At 37.9% G+C, this 18,406-nt stretch overlaps 1 protein-coding gene across 2 annotated transcripts in view; it reads right to left on the bottom strand.

Moving 5' to 3' along the window:
- Positions 1–2,306: 2,306 nt before the first annotated feature.
- fstl5 (follistatin-like 5) overlaps positions 2,307–18,406 on the bottom strand; it is a 138,320-nt gene continuing 122,220 nt past the window's right edge. For both annotated transcript variants that reach the window (XM_016476621.1, XM_016476620.1), the window contains exons 13-16: positions 14,727–14,876; positions 12,416–12,523; positions 11,881–12,005; positions 2,307–4,630 (exon numbers count right to left, since the gene is read on the bottom strand). In XM_016476621.1, the coding sequence (XP_016332107.1) occupies positions 3,928–4,630; positions 11,881–12,005; positions 12,416–12,523; positions 14,727–14,876 (1,086 nt within the window). In that variant the 3' untranslated portion in view covers positions 2,307–3,927. The remainder of the gene's footprint in view (positions 4,631–11,880; positions 12,006–12,415; positions 12,524–14,726; positions 14,877–18,406) is intronic.

The raw sequence follows: 18,406 nt of genomic DNA on the forward strand, positions 1-18,406 counted from the left end.
TGCAATAATCCAAAAGCCAATGGGAACATCCTAATGGGACTTTGTCAAGGGAACTAGGGTGATGCTAACTTTTGAATTGGCCTACAAAAATACGTCATGACTGCAGCACTCTATTTAAAGTGATCGGACGACATACTGTAACTGCAGTGCCCCCTATAATAAACAGAACATTATTGTCCACTGATGTTGGCACTAATATAGATATTTTTATAGTTATACTTCCTTGAAGTATACTTTACTTTCATCACTGTCAATGTAGTTACAGACATTATTCACAGATATCTTAAGAACAAAAATGGTATTTGACTTTAGTTACTCATTTATTTAGAGAATATTTGAGTTGCTCCGGCAGGCTGTTGAATGAACGGGACAATTCAAGGGTTACATCTGTGAGTCAATCCCAAAAACTGACTGCGTGAATTCTGTGTGAATCACTGAAGTGATACAGAGCAGGAATCAACCTCTGTGACCTCTTCATCATTAAATCTCTAGAAATCTGAGCGAGGATCAAGGAGGGATTACGACTGAGGCCAATGGGGCTAATGCCCTGGGACCTCTGGCCACAGATGCCTGACACCTGGAAACAAGGCACTGATAAGCTGTACAATTGATACTGACAGAGAAATACTGTTTCAACGTGTGGCAGTCAACTAGTAAAAGGCAATAAATGATCAATTAGGAATTCAAAATGAATATAAATAGCACAGTTTCATAACATAATGAATAAAAAATGCTTATGTTATGCCATCTTGCTATCTCTGAAGCCTCAAATCCTGGTTGAATACAATTTGAAAATTTAATTATCCAAGTAGCGTGGGCGCAATTAGTTGCATTTCATTTTGTGATTTCACTGACTTAATTAACTTGACCTGTACTCTTTGCCGCTATTAACTAAAATTAATTTTTTGACACGAGCAGATGAGAAGCAGCAGAAGTAGTATGGGTCAGCCAACACGGTAAGGGGAAGTACAGCAGAGAGACCTGCTCGGACAATTCCCTTTTATTAAGAAGGGCAGATGGAACAGTCCCATAAAACCACCATGAACAAAGAAGTTGAGTGTGTCTGTACAGTAAATTGTATACACCTAACGTTGCTGCCCAGTAGCGTGTTGGCTTTGCCAGGCTCTGCCAATGTAAAATTACATTTTTATAAACCAATTTTTGAAGTTGCATTTACTAACTAAAGATACAATTATGAGAAGGGATCTTTAAGGTACTGAGTTTCAAATGTGATAAAAATAGGATTACAAGAACCAACTGTGAAAAGGTAAGCCAATTAAAGAATCTGATTACCTGTCAATGTTTTTACTGTTCATCAGCTAGAAAAAATCGTTCTAAAAGTGACTTCAATTATATTGTTCCTCTGTGTTGTTATGGCTGTAGCTGTGGTGTGGACTTCGCTATACTCATTGAATTATAACACTTAAGTTATCGTCCTTGGCCTTAAATTTAGCATGTTTTGTACTTCCATTTTTTTCAAGCACTGCATATTTTTGGGCCATTGGACAATTGTGAACGAGATGAGTGATGGTGAACAGACCTAGAAAAGGAAGGGCATGAATATATTAAACTGTGACCACTAAATTATCCGAAAAGCTCTCCAAAAACGGTTGGTGTGTGGCCTGTAATGAGAGAAGGAGAGAATGGAGGAAAGATAAACGACCGACAATAGATAATTGCAGTGCCACCTTAGTTTCGTTCATGCAGCAACTTGTGCATTCATTTGGCATTATGAGCGAGACTGAAAAAAGAAGACTATTAACGTAATGGATCAGAGTCGCAGAGGAGGGAAGGAATACAGATAGAAGGAGAGAAAGAGGAAAAAAGAAGACAGTGGAGGGAAGAGGGAGTGGAAAGGAGGACAGAAGTAAAATAAAATGAAAACTAGCTTTTCTGACATTAATTTGCCCAAATGTATGTCATTGGTTCATTTGTTCCCAGAGTCAAGTATGTGAGTCTTTTTTTACCAAATTGTGCCTAAAAACCTGCTGCTTTCAACTTGTTACAGCGTGCTTATTATTTGTGTGCAATAGCATGCTTCAGCTTTATAAAGTGAGTTTTAATAAATTAAGTTTGGCTGTCTAGTGGAGCATGATGTATTATTGAATCGCAAATGATGACATTCTGCAAGATAAATAACATTTATGCTTTGAATGAATCTCTTAATTCTTTCCAGGTGAAAAGATTCATACTGAATCCATCAAATTTGTTGATGCACTAATGCATAAATTTATGCGGATTGGGATTTCAATTCATTTTCCAGTCCATTCCACTCATATTACAGAGACAAAATAATACCCAAAACCCTTTTTTTTTCAAAGTTATAGGCTTTATTTAACTGCCAAAATGTCAAGCATGTTTCTACATAAATAACAACCACGAGAATCAACGTACATGGCTACATGGAGCTGATGAAATCTCTGGATGTGACATCACAATGTACTTGGTCATTTGTGGAACAAAGACAGTGCAGCTCTCTTATCTTAAAAATAAACGAGGGGAAATGAATCAACCTGAACTGTTTGAAGATGACTTTCGGCTAGCTAATTTGTTGTACGCGAGCGTAGACCAACCTGCTATTTACAGAACATAAGTAAAAGTCACTAAAAAAACCAAACAGTCTGGGAATAAGGAAAATACAGTTGATAAAAAGCCATATTGTATGCATTTTAACAAAATATACAAAATCTAAAACATGATAACATATATATAAGTAATTTGGGGGGAAAAGCTCAATTCATGCAGCCTATTGGCTGGCGTGTCAATGAAAATGCATAGTCTCTGTCCATTGAGGAAATATTTCAACATCGTGAGCACATGCTTGTGCTTCCTACAGACACTAAAAGATTCCTTTGTTCGTGCTCTTGTAGCATTGTGACTCTCAAACTCTTAAATAAATATTCCCCAGCTATATAACCCTTGCAATGCATAAATTATGTCTAACATCACACCACGCGACGCACCAGTTACTGAAAGCGGACTCTTACGGCAGTGGCTGTGACTGCTGAGTCAACTAAAACTTGATTCTTTATGTGCCCTTGAAACTCTACAACCTCTCTTACTAAGATTATACAGGATCAGAACCGTCCCTAGGTATGTTATGTTTTCTATTGTGTAACAGACTCGTTCTCAGTTGTTCACTGATCTAACCAGTGTTGGTTTTCATATAGGTTTTAATTGGGGGTTCAACACAAAGACTTCTTGGTGTCATCATTCTTACACCCGAACATTTCATGAAGATTTACAGTTGTCAAACACATCATTACCAATATCTCAATATCCACAGTAGGTGACACTTTCCCAGCACGACGCTGTTTTAATAAGCTAGATATGCCTCGGGGTCTGTGGGAGTTATAAACAGGTGAAATTTAAGTGTGGCTCTCCTTTTCACTCTGCGTGTGGAATAGCCGAGGAGGGTTTAATCCACAGGCTCGGGGGGAATAATTATGTTTACTTTTTTTTTTTAATGAGTATTCCTTCAAGGCACTGGAAAAAAATGGGCCGAATGCATTTTGTATGTGTGTTTTAGGTGTTAACAGGGAGATGAGGAAATATAATTCCTAAAAGATGCCAAAAATCACTGTTTTTCTGGGTCCGTATCAGTTGAATCGATTCAATCAATCAATCAGTTAAACAATTCTCACCTTCAAACAAAGTGATTCTTACTGACTTTCTTATTAAAGGATACCAATGCTAGTTTGACACCACCTAATATTTTTAGAGAAACTACTTATGAGCTATTTAGCCTGGCTAGCTTATCGAAAACAAGCATTTCCCAAGTTCTCTTTTCCAGTGCAGGTTTTTGAACAGTCAATTTTGTTCTTTGTTCCAAACGTTGAGACTTATTTTATTCTCAATAAATTAAACGGAGACCAAATTCAGTGCAACCTGTTTGTTTGTTTCCCTCTCAAGCCCCTTTAAAACGGCTTACGCCTCTCCCACCCACACCACAGTATTTCCCAAGGGAACGTCAGTGATCTCACAGTTGAGTTTATCCAGCCGCCCATCCAGTATAAACAGGGAGCTTTGAGACGGTGTCATGAGATACTGTCCGAACAGCCCGCTGCCAGTCATGACCCTGTTCTGGCGGTTCCAAGGCCACTGAGCAGCTGGCGTGGGCTGCTTTAGGCTCTTGATCATTCTGACGTTACCGGTGCTGAGCTCCACAAAAAGAGCATCCGTCTGGCGGCCCGAGCTGCCAAACACGTTATACTGGTTAGCCTCGGTGAACGAGGGCATGAAGGCCAGATCGGACAGGTGGAGGTTGGTGTGAATGTCAAAGGGCTGGCCGATCTCACCCCGCATGGACACATGCTGCAAGCGCATGAGCCCATCACGGTCGTCCACGCTCACTAAATAGTGGCCATCAGGAGAGACATAAGGTGTGCCACTCACATCCCCATTTGAACTGATGACATTGTCTGTTACGCTATCGATGATTAATTGTGGCCGTACCGCACCTGTTGAGTCTGGCCGACAGTTGACGAAGTAGTATCCGCCCAGGTGTGTGTAGGCGAGGGATTGTGGGATGCAATCGTACTGCTGCAGACTAATGTTTTTCACATAGGAGGTGGTTTCCAAATCGATCTTATGAAGAGCTGGTTCGTTCTTGTGGAGGATGATACCAAACCTATTATAGAAAAAATATGCGTTAGACATAGATATCAGTTTCTGTCAAGAAAAACATTCATTCAACACAACTATTTAATGTTTCTTTGTCAGAAGAACAAGCTCACCAGGGTTTTGTGGCATTCAGAATTAAATCACACTTTTTAAATAATGCCTTTTATATTCCAATTCAATCCTTTTCAACTGAGGTAGAAAAAGGGATGTCAAATTGGAATTTGATAAAAAAAAAAATGCAAGCATTCATATACTTGCTGTGTATGCATAGCTTTTATTTAAAGCTGCAGTCCGTAAGTTTTGCCTTTCTGTCGCCATCTCTGTTTGAAACCTGCAACTGCAGTTATTTGCAGAATTATTTTCTTTACATGGTTTGCGCGTCGGCTCAGCTCCTCAGCGTGGCTGAATCTAATGTTTTAAGGAGTATGTGTGGCTCGCACCGGTGTGGATACTGTACTTCAGAATCACAGATTCTAGCCTACGTCTTGGAAGTATGACCCAAATAAGAATTTTCACCGGATATTGCCATCGGAACAAGTAAGTAACAAGTCTGCCACTTTTAGTTCTGACCAACTGAGGAAAAAAGCATTACAATAAAATTGCGCTACCAATGGTGATTAAATCTAACGATCTGTTAGCTCATATCACATCAAACCGTGCAAATTATTATTATTGTTATACTTTGTTCTCAAATTGTTAATGTTAACAACATCAGCATTGCATGACTACGTGTATGTATGTAGTGTGTATTAGCGTTACATGTAGATTCCAATTTCTGCACAGTCTCTAATTGTCATACCATTCGAATTTCATATAGAGAAATTATTTTAACCTAAAAAGCAAAATATTCTTCCTAAGAGCTGGCTCTCTTTAAAATACAAAACTTGTGTAATCCCATGTATATGTAACCAGATGCATATTTAAAACTGGAATATAATCTAATTTCAGACACTTACATGTGTTTTAAACACATAATCTGCCATCAAAATGATACATTTAATTATTCCAGCTGCTGTGAGAAAAGGCTATAAACGATCCGCCACCTGCAGCAACATCACGCGATATAGCCTACTAGCTGGGACTCATTCTTTGTTTACAGTCGTGATGTAATGATGCGGCGGCATGCTAGAATTTCCCGCAAAAACTTACCAGTACCACTTAAATTAGAAAACATTATTATACGCTTTCCGTTGTGAATCGGGCTAAGGTAAGGCTGGTTATGTATTTGTTCAAAAATTGATTTCGTATAATTTTTAACCAAAAAAAGTTACGGACTGCAGCTTTAATTTGTATCTTTTTGTAAACAAATCTTTTAGTATATAAAACATAAGTTAATCTTATAATTAAAACTTATTTCATGACAATAATATAATTTTATGGACCATAAAATGTGCTTTATGGTGCTCTATGACAAAATTAAAATCTTATTTTGATAGTTTTGTCTAATAATTTGGGGAACAATATTCTACAAGCATCAATAGGCACAATTAGTCAAACTAAAGATGAAATCATTTCTGTTTTGTTGAAAATTTTGTCACATAACTGTTGAGTTTCCTTGCAAATTGCAAATAGTAAATTCCTCTTCTAGACAACTCATGAACTGATAGAAAGCCAGTTCATGAATTCTGACTTTTGCGCAACCCTGAAGCTTTGTAATTATTAAGGATCTGCATTGATGAAATAAAAGCTCCGATCACAAGTTAAAGTGTCCCTGGAACTGGATCTAACTCCACTGCGCACTTGAGTAATGTTGCCCCGAGGGCACTGCGCTTGCAATTAATGAAGTGTAAGTTGCTTTGGATAAGAAGTAGCTGCCACACCAAATGTAACAAACGAAGCTTCTGAGTGAATAAACCCAGAGTGCAGGTTCAAGTCTAATGAGGAAGATCCAAAAGCTTTAAGAGAGAGAAAGAATTCAATGTCACATCTCTGTTCATCAGTCCATGATAAATATCCTCTGCCAGATGTCTGGTTTCATAATTGATTTCAATAAAAAATTAATCATCCACACTTTGTCTCATCCACTGAGAAATCCAAAGAGCCCAATTATTTGCTATAAAAAAATTCTCAGAAGAACCAAGAACAAATGAAGTTGGTGAGGGAAATAAAGGATCTGACAAAGTCCAATTAAATCTGCATGCTCTCCAATCAATTCTAGCACAGACTTCAAACCCTGACATCCATCTTCTTTTATGCACTCGAGAATGTGGCCACTGTCTGCGTCTGGCCAAAAGGCCACATCTGCTGTGGACCAATGGGACAGATTATCACCACCCGTGATGAGCTCCACCAGTTGGCAGCCGGTGTCCATCTATTAGCCACAGGCCAGGCTGTTTTGGCTGTGACGATATGCTCGGGGCTTAATTTCTAAATTATGAGGTCCGGGAAGAAGACCTGGCGATGGATCCGGACACTGGGGGGCGAGATCACGGAATATGAATGTAAAAGTGTGTGTTCAATACCCAGTCATACACTTCAATTGTAAATAGGATTATTTTGCTAGCAAGAAAAATTCTCTCCTGCTGTGTTAATAAAATAGCTTCTCTGTTTGGATTAAGGGTCAAACTGACCTCAAATTATATAAAAATTAGTCATATTGAAATAATATGAATCTTGTATTTGACAAGCTACAATAAAGGTTCTTTCTCTTTTTTTACTTTTCAAAGTGTTACATTTTGATGATTTGAAACCACTGAGGAGGGCAATTTTGTATATACTTTCCAAATCACATCTATGTGTCAAAAACAGTGCACATATATCACCTTAAATGTGTAAGAGTCAAAAAAAAATTCTAGAAGAAATAGTTTCACCAGTGTTTCTAGCAGTTTAAATGTGGATCAAACTGACCCACTGATTTGGAGATCTTGCACAAAGATCTTGCACATTTACTGTATGTGCCTAAACTTTGCATAAACATTCATGATGCTAAATAAATAAATAAATCAAGAAATAAAAAGTTGTTTACATGTGTGATTTTCTGCCTTTGCACAAAGTTTCTTCTGCTTCTGACATTTCATTTCATAGATTAAAAAAGACACCAAAATGGAAAATATATTTACCCTACAGAAACAACAAAGGACAGAAAGGAAGGAACAGTGTGAATTTATTGTAAAATGTTGCAATTTTTTTTTCCTGTCTATTAAATGCATTAACCTACATGTAGCTACATTTTCTCATGAAATTTAAAGTTGCACTTGGTGCCCAATACCTTTGCATAACTTGGAATTTTGTGCATGTAAAATTTTGTTGGTAAATCCAATGCAACAAGAACATGAATAAAACAATGAAGATGGCTGCTGCTAGCACTCACGAACATATATCAATGATACAATTCATCCTGGATATGCTTTAAAAAACAGGCCTGTGTGCTATGGGGGTCACTACAATGCTTTCAGAATCAGCTTTCAGCTTTGTTAAACAGATGTATGTTTGATGCAACCCATGAGGAATCATGCATCACTGAATAATGATTACAAATAGGTTTTGTAGTGCTAGATATAAAACATTTCTACAGGGGCATGTAATGATGTATCCCCAGAATAGGATACTTAAGAGTCACATTCATCTTTTTGAGCTGGCACACACAGCTCTGTCATATGGATATCTGCTGCTGATTTCATTACTCTATAAAGTCACTAGCCTCTACCCATGCAGTCAATATACAAGAGGACAGCTCTGTATTTTGATAATAAAAAACAAAACAAACAAGTGTTTTTGTAGCACTGTGTATACTTTGTGATTTCTGTGTTTGTTTATGCACTGCAGGGCAATTAATAGAGGCACTTTCCTGTTGTAAATCAATGCTTTTTCCTAACTAAACCTTAGGCATCCCAAACAACCTTTCTTATGAACAAACAAAACACATTTAATCATTCATGGCAATACTTGCATTTATACAAACACCTTGAATATTTATCTGACCAACACTTTAGACTGAAAATGTGTATTTAGCATTAGTAAAGGGCTTACTGTACAATTAAAAGAAAAGAAATAAGTAATGTATTTTTTTTTACTGTTGACATGTAAACTTATTTGCCCGCAGGCTGGTTGTGGATAAAAGCATGACAGAAAGTCAATGAATGCTGTGAATGGGACTCTTGTAGGCTGTTATTTTCCCTGTGTGAAGGTGTGTAAATGCTAAAATAATTTGACAAGCTGACTAAAATGGCACATGCAGTCTCTCCCCTGTAGAAATCCCTCCTCAACAGTTCACTGCCACAGGTGAAGTCAAAATATATGAGGCATTTCAAATGAGAAACGAATGAAGTAATTATTGGATCACGGATCACCAAACATTCCTCCTTACAACAGTGTTTTGTACAAATGACACCGGCGCTGTTTACCAGTCGCAGATCTTATTATGTCAGCATATTCACAAAAATCAATATCCTCCTGAGGATTACTCAAGTAAATTCATATAAATTTACAAGGCACGCTGAGCTCTCTGGTTGATCTATTTATTATTCATGGGTATTCGTGCGTAAAGTTCGGTCCTAGCATGCGTTTATAGTTAGATAAACACTGATATGTACAGTATCAATGTAAAAATAGTTTCTAAAAAATGAAACCTTTTGTGTGTGCAACTTTAGAGATGTACAAATGTTCACAAATCATCTGAGAGTCATAGAATAGGTTGTCTATTTTATAATCAGTTTACACATTTTTACTGTATTTTTGATCAAATCAATGCAGCCTTGGTGAGCTTATATATTTTTGATGTTTCTTTTTCTTTTTTTTCTCGGAAAGACGTCAATACACACCATTTTTCAAGTCCACATCCACTGACATAATCTACTCTCCAGCCTGGTTTGTTTGTCTGACAAAAACTGCAGATTCGCCGTTATGATTGGTCAGATCACCTGTCAATCAAACTCCTGGTGAAGGGTCAATTGTGTCAACATGATTTAAATACATTATGTTTTTCATATGTGATGCCTGTTAACAGGGGTGCCGCTATGGTTTCTGGACTCTCAATCAGTGTTTCATTTAGGCCTATAAAAATGCCATTAAAACGATCTTTCTCAGACAAAGTATCATTTATTGTAACTGATAAATGCAAGCATGGGATTGACTATTTAGCTTGAGATTGTGGCAAATCCAGTTCCAACCATTCTTCAGAAGATTTGTAATGTGTGTAAAAGGGATTTAGTTGTTTCAGAGGCTGTCAATACACTTTATATAAAATACCTTTGAGATCAGCATGTCTGGTCTTGATCTGAGAGTCTGTTTTTTCTTACATAATCACTCTCTCAATCTTTATCTTATTCCCTTTAGATCAATGATGTAATTCCTCAAACATCTTACATAATGGCGTTTACAAAGAAACACAACTAAAAGCTAATGTCATGTGCTAAATCCAAACTCTTGCCAGGCGAAGATCAGAGGGCTGTAATACTTTACACTGGTGTCAACCTCTATTTCAGTATAGAGCGCTGATGTTGCACTCTGTTGACTTGGAGCACTGAAACACATTACTCCATCAGAGAGCGGACAGCACTGCTAAATGTCACCAGCCTACTGGGACAGAGCACTAAAAAAAGTGTACATACCTTCAACTGAGCGTCCAGCAGTTTATTCAAGAAAAACGAGACTGACACACACTGAACTCCAGTGACAGGAACCGAACTGTAGTGCGGCACGTATCAACTAGCGCAGTATTACTGCTAGTAAATATTAGGGCGAAAGCAGACAGCTGGGTTCAGTGACTCGTCTATGAGGAGAGTGTGTATTTTGTGAGTGTGTGTGTGGCATGCGTGTAAGCCGTATTATCTCAGGCCTCAAAAGGATTGAAAATTAAACTGGTCTTTGTGCATTACGCTGTATCCTCCGGATGAACTCTCTATTGTGGGACTAAGATCCTGTCTTTTAACAAAGCTGGTCACTGGCTGTGCTGAGCATCTGCAACTGAACTGCAACAATGTGCTTATTCTCCAAAACCTTTATTAACACTAATAAGAGACACAGGCTATTTGAACTACAAAAGATGTTTACACACAGATAAGTAAACAGGATAGATGCTATTAGCATTTACTGATCATGAGATTGAGTTATGATAATTTGACCGGATAGCCTTATTAAAATGTTGTGAATATGATTTGATTAGATTGCAAAGAAACTGTCAATCATCTTGCCTCACAGGGTAAGTCTATGGCTCTGATCCAAAACCTAGTGAGCAGCCTATGTAGGAGGTATTTTAAAGCATCATAGCTGTGCTGGAGACATAAAGGCTACTGAAATCAGTTAATCAAAGTTCCTGTAACACTTTTGTTACACGATTTTGGAAAAATCCCATTAATTTTCTCCATAGAGGAATTGATTTTTAATAATAACTTTTAAACCGTTAAAGACAGACTTTAAGCTACAAAGATGTAGATTGATGGCATAGTATATGCTTAAATTACATCTTCATCTTTCTCGCTTTAAAGCCATTTAGTACACAGCCTTGTACCTTTGACGTTTTGTACAATTTTCATATACTTTTCAGCTTCAAATTAAAATTTGTAATGTTGTGATTCACCTTGCTGCAGTTTGGTTTGGCTCATAGCTTATAACTCTTTAACGTTTTTTTTTTCCTACAGAAAAAATACTTCTGGAACCAAGGCTGCTGAAAAAGTGGTCTGGCACTGTTGCACTATATAGAGCGTTCTAACTTATGAGGTTCCTTTTCAGTTAAGATGCTGCGTATGTAGGCAGCAAACAGCAAGATTTTGGAACAGAGCTTAAGTTTTCTTTACGACCGTCACATTGTAATTTTTTTGGTGAACATTTTACATTGTTTGCCACTCTTGTCATCAGCAGTGTGACTTGCTCTCTCAATGAAGAGAACAAGTAATCTCTCTAGCGTTTGGAATTGAGTAATTTTTTTTTTTTTATATTAGCACGACATGATAGCGTAAGCAAACATTTATCTGTCAACAGGGGACAATAAGAGGATCAGGGCATGCTCAGTAATCTTCAACTCAGATTTTAATCAATTCAAATGAGATTTCCATATCCACACATCTCCTGGTCTGTTTATTCAGGGTTTAAACTCACATTTCCCTCTCGACTACCTCTAAATCTACTTTCTCATGTGAGTGACTATGAATGCACAAAATGGTTTATTAAGATCTAAATGTCAGTTCCTGAATGCAATTTACACACTATCCGGAACTAGAGCTGTTTTCTCAGGAGTTCTAATCACAGTCTGTACATGTTCATACATCGCTCACATATATATATATATATATATATGGTGGGAGTCTTTCTCTCTTTTACCTGATGTGATTGATGGTGAGGCTTATGGGAGGAATGAAGAAATCCTCCACCCTGTCGAAGCGATGGCCAACCGGCTGGGTGTGGATGGTGTGGTGGGACGTGCTTCCGCTGGCTTGGCTGATCACCTGATGTATGGAAGAGTCACAATAGGAACATGAGTGATCATGCACAGGAACACACACAAGAGGGATATTTGTGAACTTCTAAATGTCAAAATTCCCCTTGTCTTTGAGGAACTCAATGTATTCTGTCTGTGATTAACCAAAGCTATGCATTATGGGGGACGAGACTGTTCCAATTATGCAATATGGAACCCCACTGAGACCCCTTGCTATGCTGGTTCAATTTTACAACACTTGGGAATGCTCCAAAAATGTCAACTAAAATCATCAAAACACACTCTCAGCAGGGCCAGCTCATATACTTGAATAATCAGATGAGAGAAGTAGTTAGGCAGAACGTCCCAGTACTCTTGTTGAAGAGGCATCAGGTGGTGATTAGCACTCAGTGATGAATCTGGAGTGATTTGACTTACCTGGAGGGTTGGAAAGTTTTTCTCAAGATCTCCCCAGCTCAGGATCCACACCTGGTCATGAGACTTGTCATAGTGCAGCTTCACTGGAACCCGGTCGGTGCTCACAGTCTGTTGACAACAACAGATCAACAGTTTCCATCTGCTTATCAAAATCAGATAACGTAGTAACATTTAATGACTAAAAATGTAGTTTATATAGTAGGGTTGGACAAATCTCATGTTCAAAAAGCCTCATGATCCATTTAAGTTAATTTAATAAATCATATAATTAAATTATATCTAATGTATTACCTAATTTAATAAGTAAACTTTCATACACCACTGTTTAAAAGTTTGGTGTCACTTTTTGTTTTAAAAAGAAACAAATAATTTTATTTAGCAAGGTCCTGAAAAAAATCTCGTTTTACACCAAAATATTATGCAGCACAACTGTTTTCAACATTGATAATAATAATAAATGTTACGTGAACACCAGTTCAGCATATTTCAGCAGATTTCTGAATAGATGCTGACAATGTTTGCCAACACAGGAATAAATTACATTCACAAATATACAGATATATTCATATTTTAGTCATTTGATATAATATACACTATTACAGTCAGTTCACTTATAAAAGGCACACAATCCAATTAGAAAGATGCTACACAGTATTCATCATTAAGTGGAGTGAAATGTTATAATTATCTCATGCTAGGCACGACTAAAACAGACGCTTCAGCATTTTTGCCCCTGGTCAGTAGAGCGTCTATGAAAAATTGATAAATTTTCCACATTGTTTGCTTTTCAAGCGTCCCTGTCACTGGAAATCATTATGTTAATTCATAAAGCAGATTCTGATCCATGCTTTTTAACATTCTACAAAAGTCACCATAAAAGTTTACAAGTCCACCAAATCAACTATCCATGACAGAGAGAACGTGTGTCGCTTCCAAAAGCACAGCTGTATGTTTTTTTGCACATGCAGAGTTTGGTTATGGGTGTGCATTTTAAATGGAGTGCTGACAGTAACAATAGCTCAGCCCGTTTGCAATAATAGCTTTGCATCCATATCCATTCTCTGTCACCTGGCTGGAGATATTCCACTGGGAAACAAATGATTCATTTTGTGCAGTGATAGCCTTACTGTGCAATTTTCACACCTCATTGTGCTTACATGGATGCACACGAATATGAAAAAAATGTTAATTTGCACATTGAGCGTTGCAAAAATGATTACACCCTCTCTCTCAGTAGGACAGACATTTTTTTCCCCTCAGAATGTCTCTAACTTCAGATAAGTGTATTCATCTGATGCAGCATTCACTGTTAAGTCCTCCACAATGTGAGCATTTGCACAGCTTGTTTCGTCAACACACCGCATTAAAAGAAACCAAGAGAGAACTAGTGTTCGTGTGTAGCTATAATGAAGGAGGGTGATTGTTGTCTTCAGCGTCAATCTCCATGTGTGCAATAATCTGTGGGAGCAGATGTGCACATTGAATTTTTATCCCAGCACATCCCTTCCTCCTTACGTGGATTAGACTGAATAATAGAAACTCTTCAGCACAGATGAACAAATTCTCGCCACTATCCTTAGCAGATGTGTGAAATTTTAAATCGTACAAAAAAGTTTTGGTTAAATAGTGAATCCTCAGGCTTAAAACATAATTTGTAGACAAATATTAGACTCTTCTCTATTTTTATCCGATTCTAAAAGATCAGGTGGCTAATTAGCACTTGCTAATCTGAGGTAATGAAAACCAAACTCCCAGGTGATTCAATGATCCCAAGCGTGACCCTTGTCAGTACATTATAAGGAATCATGGAATACCCAAGTGAGGCCTGGCATGGAGAAAGTCTTGATGGCACTCATTTGGGCATTCACTCTGAAACAAAACTACTTTTCAGCCTGAAACATCAGCCACTTCTAAGGCTGCGTTTACACTTGGCATTAACATGCGATCACCGTGATTCGATCAAGCACATCGGATCGTCAGTCAATCAGAACACGGCGTGTTAACATTCCAATCATTTTGTGTGGTGGTTTGGAGCAACTTGAGGAAACTACTCAAACAACAGATTATTGAGTGCCCATGGCCGAAAAAAAAGAAAACTTTGCATACTATGTGCAAATGAAGAATACATTTGCTAAATAAACATGTTCAAATATACCAACTAGAACTGTAATTTAAAAAAAATTGAGGATTATGAATTATGTAGTAAACATGGCACATTACATATATTAAAATGCAGCATTATTTAAATTAGATGACGTGTCTATGGTATGTTCATGAGAATAATGTTTTAGTTACTGATTCATTGGCTTACCTGAACAGCTTTCTGGGATTGTATGTCTACAATGAGCAACCTGTTCAGCAAAGGCTGTGTGGCGTAAATGAACTTGTCCTTCACATTGACAGCTGATGTCCACATACATTTCTGATCCTTCTCTCCCTCCACTTGTGGACAGACCTCCTCCTTCAGAAATAAGATAAAAAAAGGGCCATTAAAACAGACTACACATAGAAATATTAAGGATTATTAGAGTAAATGCATTTCAGAAGTGTCTCTTCACGTAAAAGGAAACTATGAAGAACACTTCTGTGTTGAAGGTCAACAATGCTACTAAATTTTTCCATGAAGCCACAAAAATAAATGAGTTTTGTTGTTTTTAGAAAAAAATTAAACTACTCAACAATAAAATCAAATAGTAAAAGACTCTAGTGTCGGCCTCAGAGAAAGGGACCTTGTGGATGTGGACTGATAGTGGGCAGAAGTGTCATCATGGAGACAAACTCTGTCAAAAAGTGAGCGGCTGTCAGGCCTGAGGCCGAATGTGCTGTGGTTAAAGAGGTGAGAGTTGCTTGATTGATAGCCACAGAGGTTGTGCAGAAGTGGGCGTCTCCTGTGGTGATTCTGTTGACTGGGCTACTCAAGGGCTGTCGACGACAATCAAGACGGAGACACAGATTGATGTGACTGGATGCGTCTGGTCAAGCGACACTTTTGCAAAACTCAAATAGAGTTGTAGTTGGCACAAGTACATAACATCTGGTTATGTTTAATGCTCTAAAAAGATTTGGTTATGTTTAATGCTCTAAAAAACCACAAACCAAAGCCAAAAGCTGCAACTGCAATCTGTAAGACCTTCAAAATGATCAGTGAAGATTTCAAATAGGAGGGAAGTACATGTGATAGTGATTTCCCACAAGCAGAACATAGGAAAAACACATCATAATGCTCTCTAAATGTTCTTCCCCAGACAGAGTTTGCACCGGGGCTTGCCGTTAAGGCCTGGCATTTGATTGATGTCCTAATAGAGGCCTGCTGCCTCTCTGGAGGCTGGAAACTCAAGCTCTCACCGCCCCGAGCCCCAAACAAACACAGCTGTCTCATCAGCATACCCAGCTCCAACGTAACAGCAAAACAGAGGAAGGCAATCATTTAATATCTTGCGTAAATCTAGCAGCTGTCTATCAGAAAGAGCCGAGAAATTATATGCAGAGTCAAGGAGGGATGTAAGCGATGAAGGAGATCAGCTGATGTCTGTGCTGAGGATCAAACCCCATGCGGTTAAATTACTGGTCATGTCAGGACAGGAAGAAAGAAAGAAAGAAAGAAAGGGAAGAAAGAAGGAAGGCAGGAACGAAGCGTGAATAGAATGAAAGGTGGATAGATGGATGTGTGATGGATAGAAAGAATGAAAGAGAACAAGGAAGGAAGGAAAGAAAGAAAGAAAGATAGAAAGAAAAAAGGGAAGAAAGAAGGAAGGCAGGAAATAAGCGTGAATAGAATGAAAGGTGGATAGATGGATGTGTGATGGATAGAAAGTTTGAAAGAGAAAAAGGAAGGAAGGAAAGAAAGAAAGATAGAGAAAGAAAGAAAGAAAAAGGAAGGCAGGAACGAAGCGTAAATAGAATGAAAGGTGGATAGATGGATGTGTGATGGATAGAAAGTTTGAAAGAGAAAAAGGAAGGAAGGAAAGAAAGAAAGATAGAGAAAGAAAGAAAGAAAAAGGAAGGCAGGAACGAAGCGTAAATAGAATGAAAGGTGGATAGATGGATGTGTGATGGATAGAAAGTTTGAAAGAGAAAAAGGAAGGAAGGAAAGAAAGAAAGAAAGATAGAACGAAAAAAGGGAAGAAAGAAGGAAGGCAGGAAATAAGCGTGAATAGAATGAAAGGTGGATAGATGGATGTGTGATGGATAGAAAGAATGAAAGAGAAAAAGGAAGGAAGGAAAGAAAGAAAGAAAGATAGAACGAAAAAAGGGAAGAAAGAAGGAAGGCAGGAAATAAGCGTGAATAGAATGAAAGGTGGATAGATGGATGTGTGATGGATAGAAAGAATGAAAGAGAAAAAGGAAGGAAGGAAAGAAAGAAAGAAAGAGAAAGAAAGAAAGAAAGAAGGGAAGAAAGAAGGAAGGCAGGAACGAAGTGTGAATAGAATGAAAGGTGGATAGATGGATGTGTGATGGATAGAAAGTTTGAAAGAGAAAAAGGAAGGAAGGAAAGAAAGAAAGATAGAGAAAGAAAGAAAGAAAAAGGAAGGCAGGAACGAAGCGTAAATAGAATGAAAGGTGGATAGATGGATGTGTGATGGATAGAAAGAATGAAAGAGAAAAAGGAAGGAAGGAAAGAAAGAAAGAAAGATAGAAAGAAAAAAGGGAAGAAAGAAGGAAGGCAGGAAATAAGCGTGAATAGAATGAAAGGTGGATAGATGGATGTGTGATGGATAGAAAGAATGAAAGAGAAAAAGGAAGGAAGGAAAGAAAGAAAGAAAGATAGAAAGAAAAAAGGGAAGAAAGAAGGAAGGCAGGAAAGAAGCGTGAATAGATTGAAATTTGGATAGATGGATGTGTGATGGATAGAAAGAATGAAAGAGAAAAAGGAAGGAAAGAAAGAAAGAAAGATAGAAAGAAAAAAGGGAAGAAAGAAGGAAGGCAGGAAAGAAGCGTGAATAGATTGAAATTTGGATAGATGGATGTGTGATGGATAGAAAGAATGAAAGAGAAAAAGGAAGGAAGGAAAGAAAGAAAGAAAGATAGAAAGAAAAAAGGGAAGAAAGAAGGAAGGCAGGAAAGAAGCGTGAATAGAATGAAAGGTGGATAGATGGATGTGTGATGGATAGAAAGAATGAAAGAGAAAAAGGAAGGAAGGAAAGAAAGAAAGAAAGATAGAAAGAAAAAAGGGAAGAAAGAAGGAAGGCAGGAAATAAGCGTGAATAGAATGAAAGGTGGATAGATGGATGTGTGATGGATAGAAAGAATGAAAGAGAAAAAGGAAGGAAGGAAAGAAAGAAAGAAAGATAGAAAGAAAAAAGGGAAGAAAGAAGGAAGGCAGGAAATAAGCGTGAATAGAATGAAAGGTGGATAGATGGATGTGTGATGGATAGAAAGAATGAAAGAGAAAAAGGAAGGAAGGAAAGAAAGAAAGAAAGATAGAAAGAAAAAAGGGAAGAAAGAAGGAAGGCAGGAAAGAAGCGTGAATAGATTGAAATTTGGATAGATGGATGTGTGATGGATAGAAAGAATGAAAGAGAAAAAGGAAGGAAGGAAGGAAGGAAGGAAAGAAAGAAAGATAGATAGATTAATGAATGATGGAACAAATAAGAAATGTATGGGTGGGTGAATGTCAGGAGAGGAAGACATTCTGAATGTCAGGAGAGGAAGAGAGGAAGACACCGCTGCGCTCTGCTTCACGGAAACCTGGCTGAATGGAGCCATCCCGGACAGCGCGTTACATCTAACGGGCTTCCAGCTGTGAGTTTTCCTCGTTTATGTGTACATTCCTCCTGACGCGCGTGTGAGCGTGGTGCTAGAACTGCTGGCCGATCAGATCACACACACAGAGCAGCGTTATCCGGACTCTTTCATTATCGTTCTCTGTGATTTGAATAAAGCTAATCTCACCCGTGAACTGCCTAAATATAGACAGAACATCACATGCCCCACCAGAGACAGCAATATACTGGACCACTGCTACACTGTTTTAAAGGATGCATACCACTT

Source organism: Sinocyclocheilus anshuiensis, unplaced genomic scaffold (assembly GCF_001515605.1).
Source record: "Sinocyclocheilus anshuiensis isolate Anshui unplaced genomic scaffold, SAMN03320099.WGS_v1.1 scaffold328, whole genome shotgun sequence".
NCBI classification, from domain to species: Eukaryota; Metazoa; Chordata; class Actinopteri; order Cypriniformes; family Cyprinidae; genus Sinocyclocheilus; species Sinocyclocheilus anshuiensis.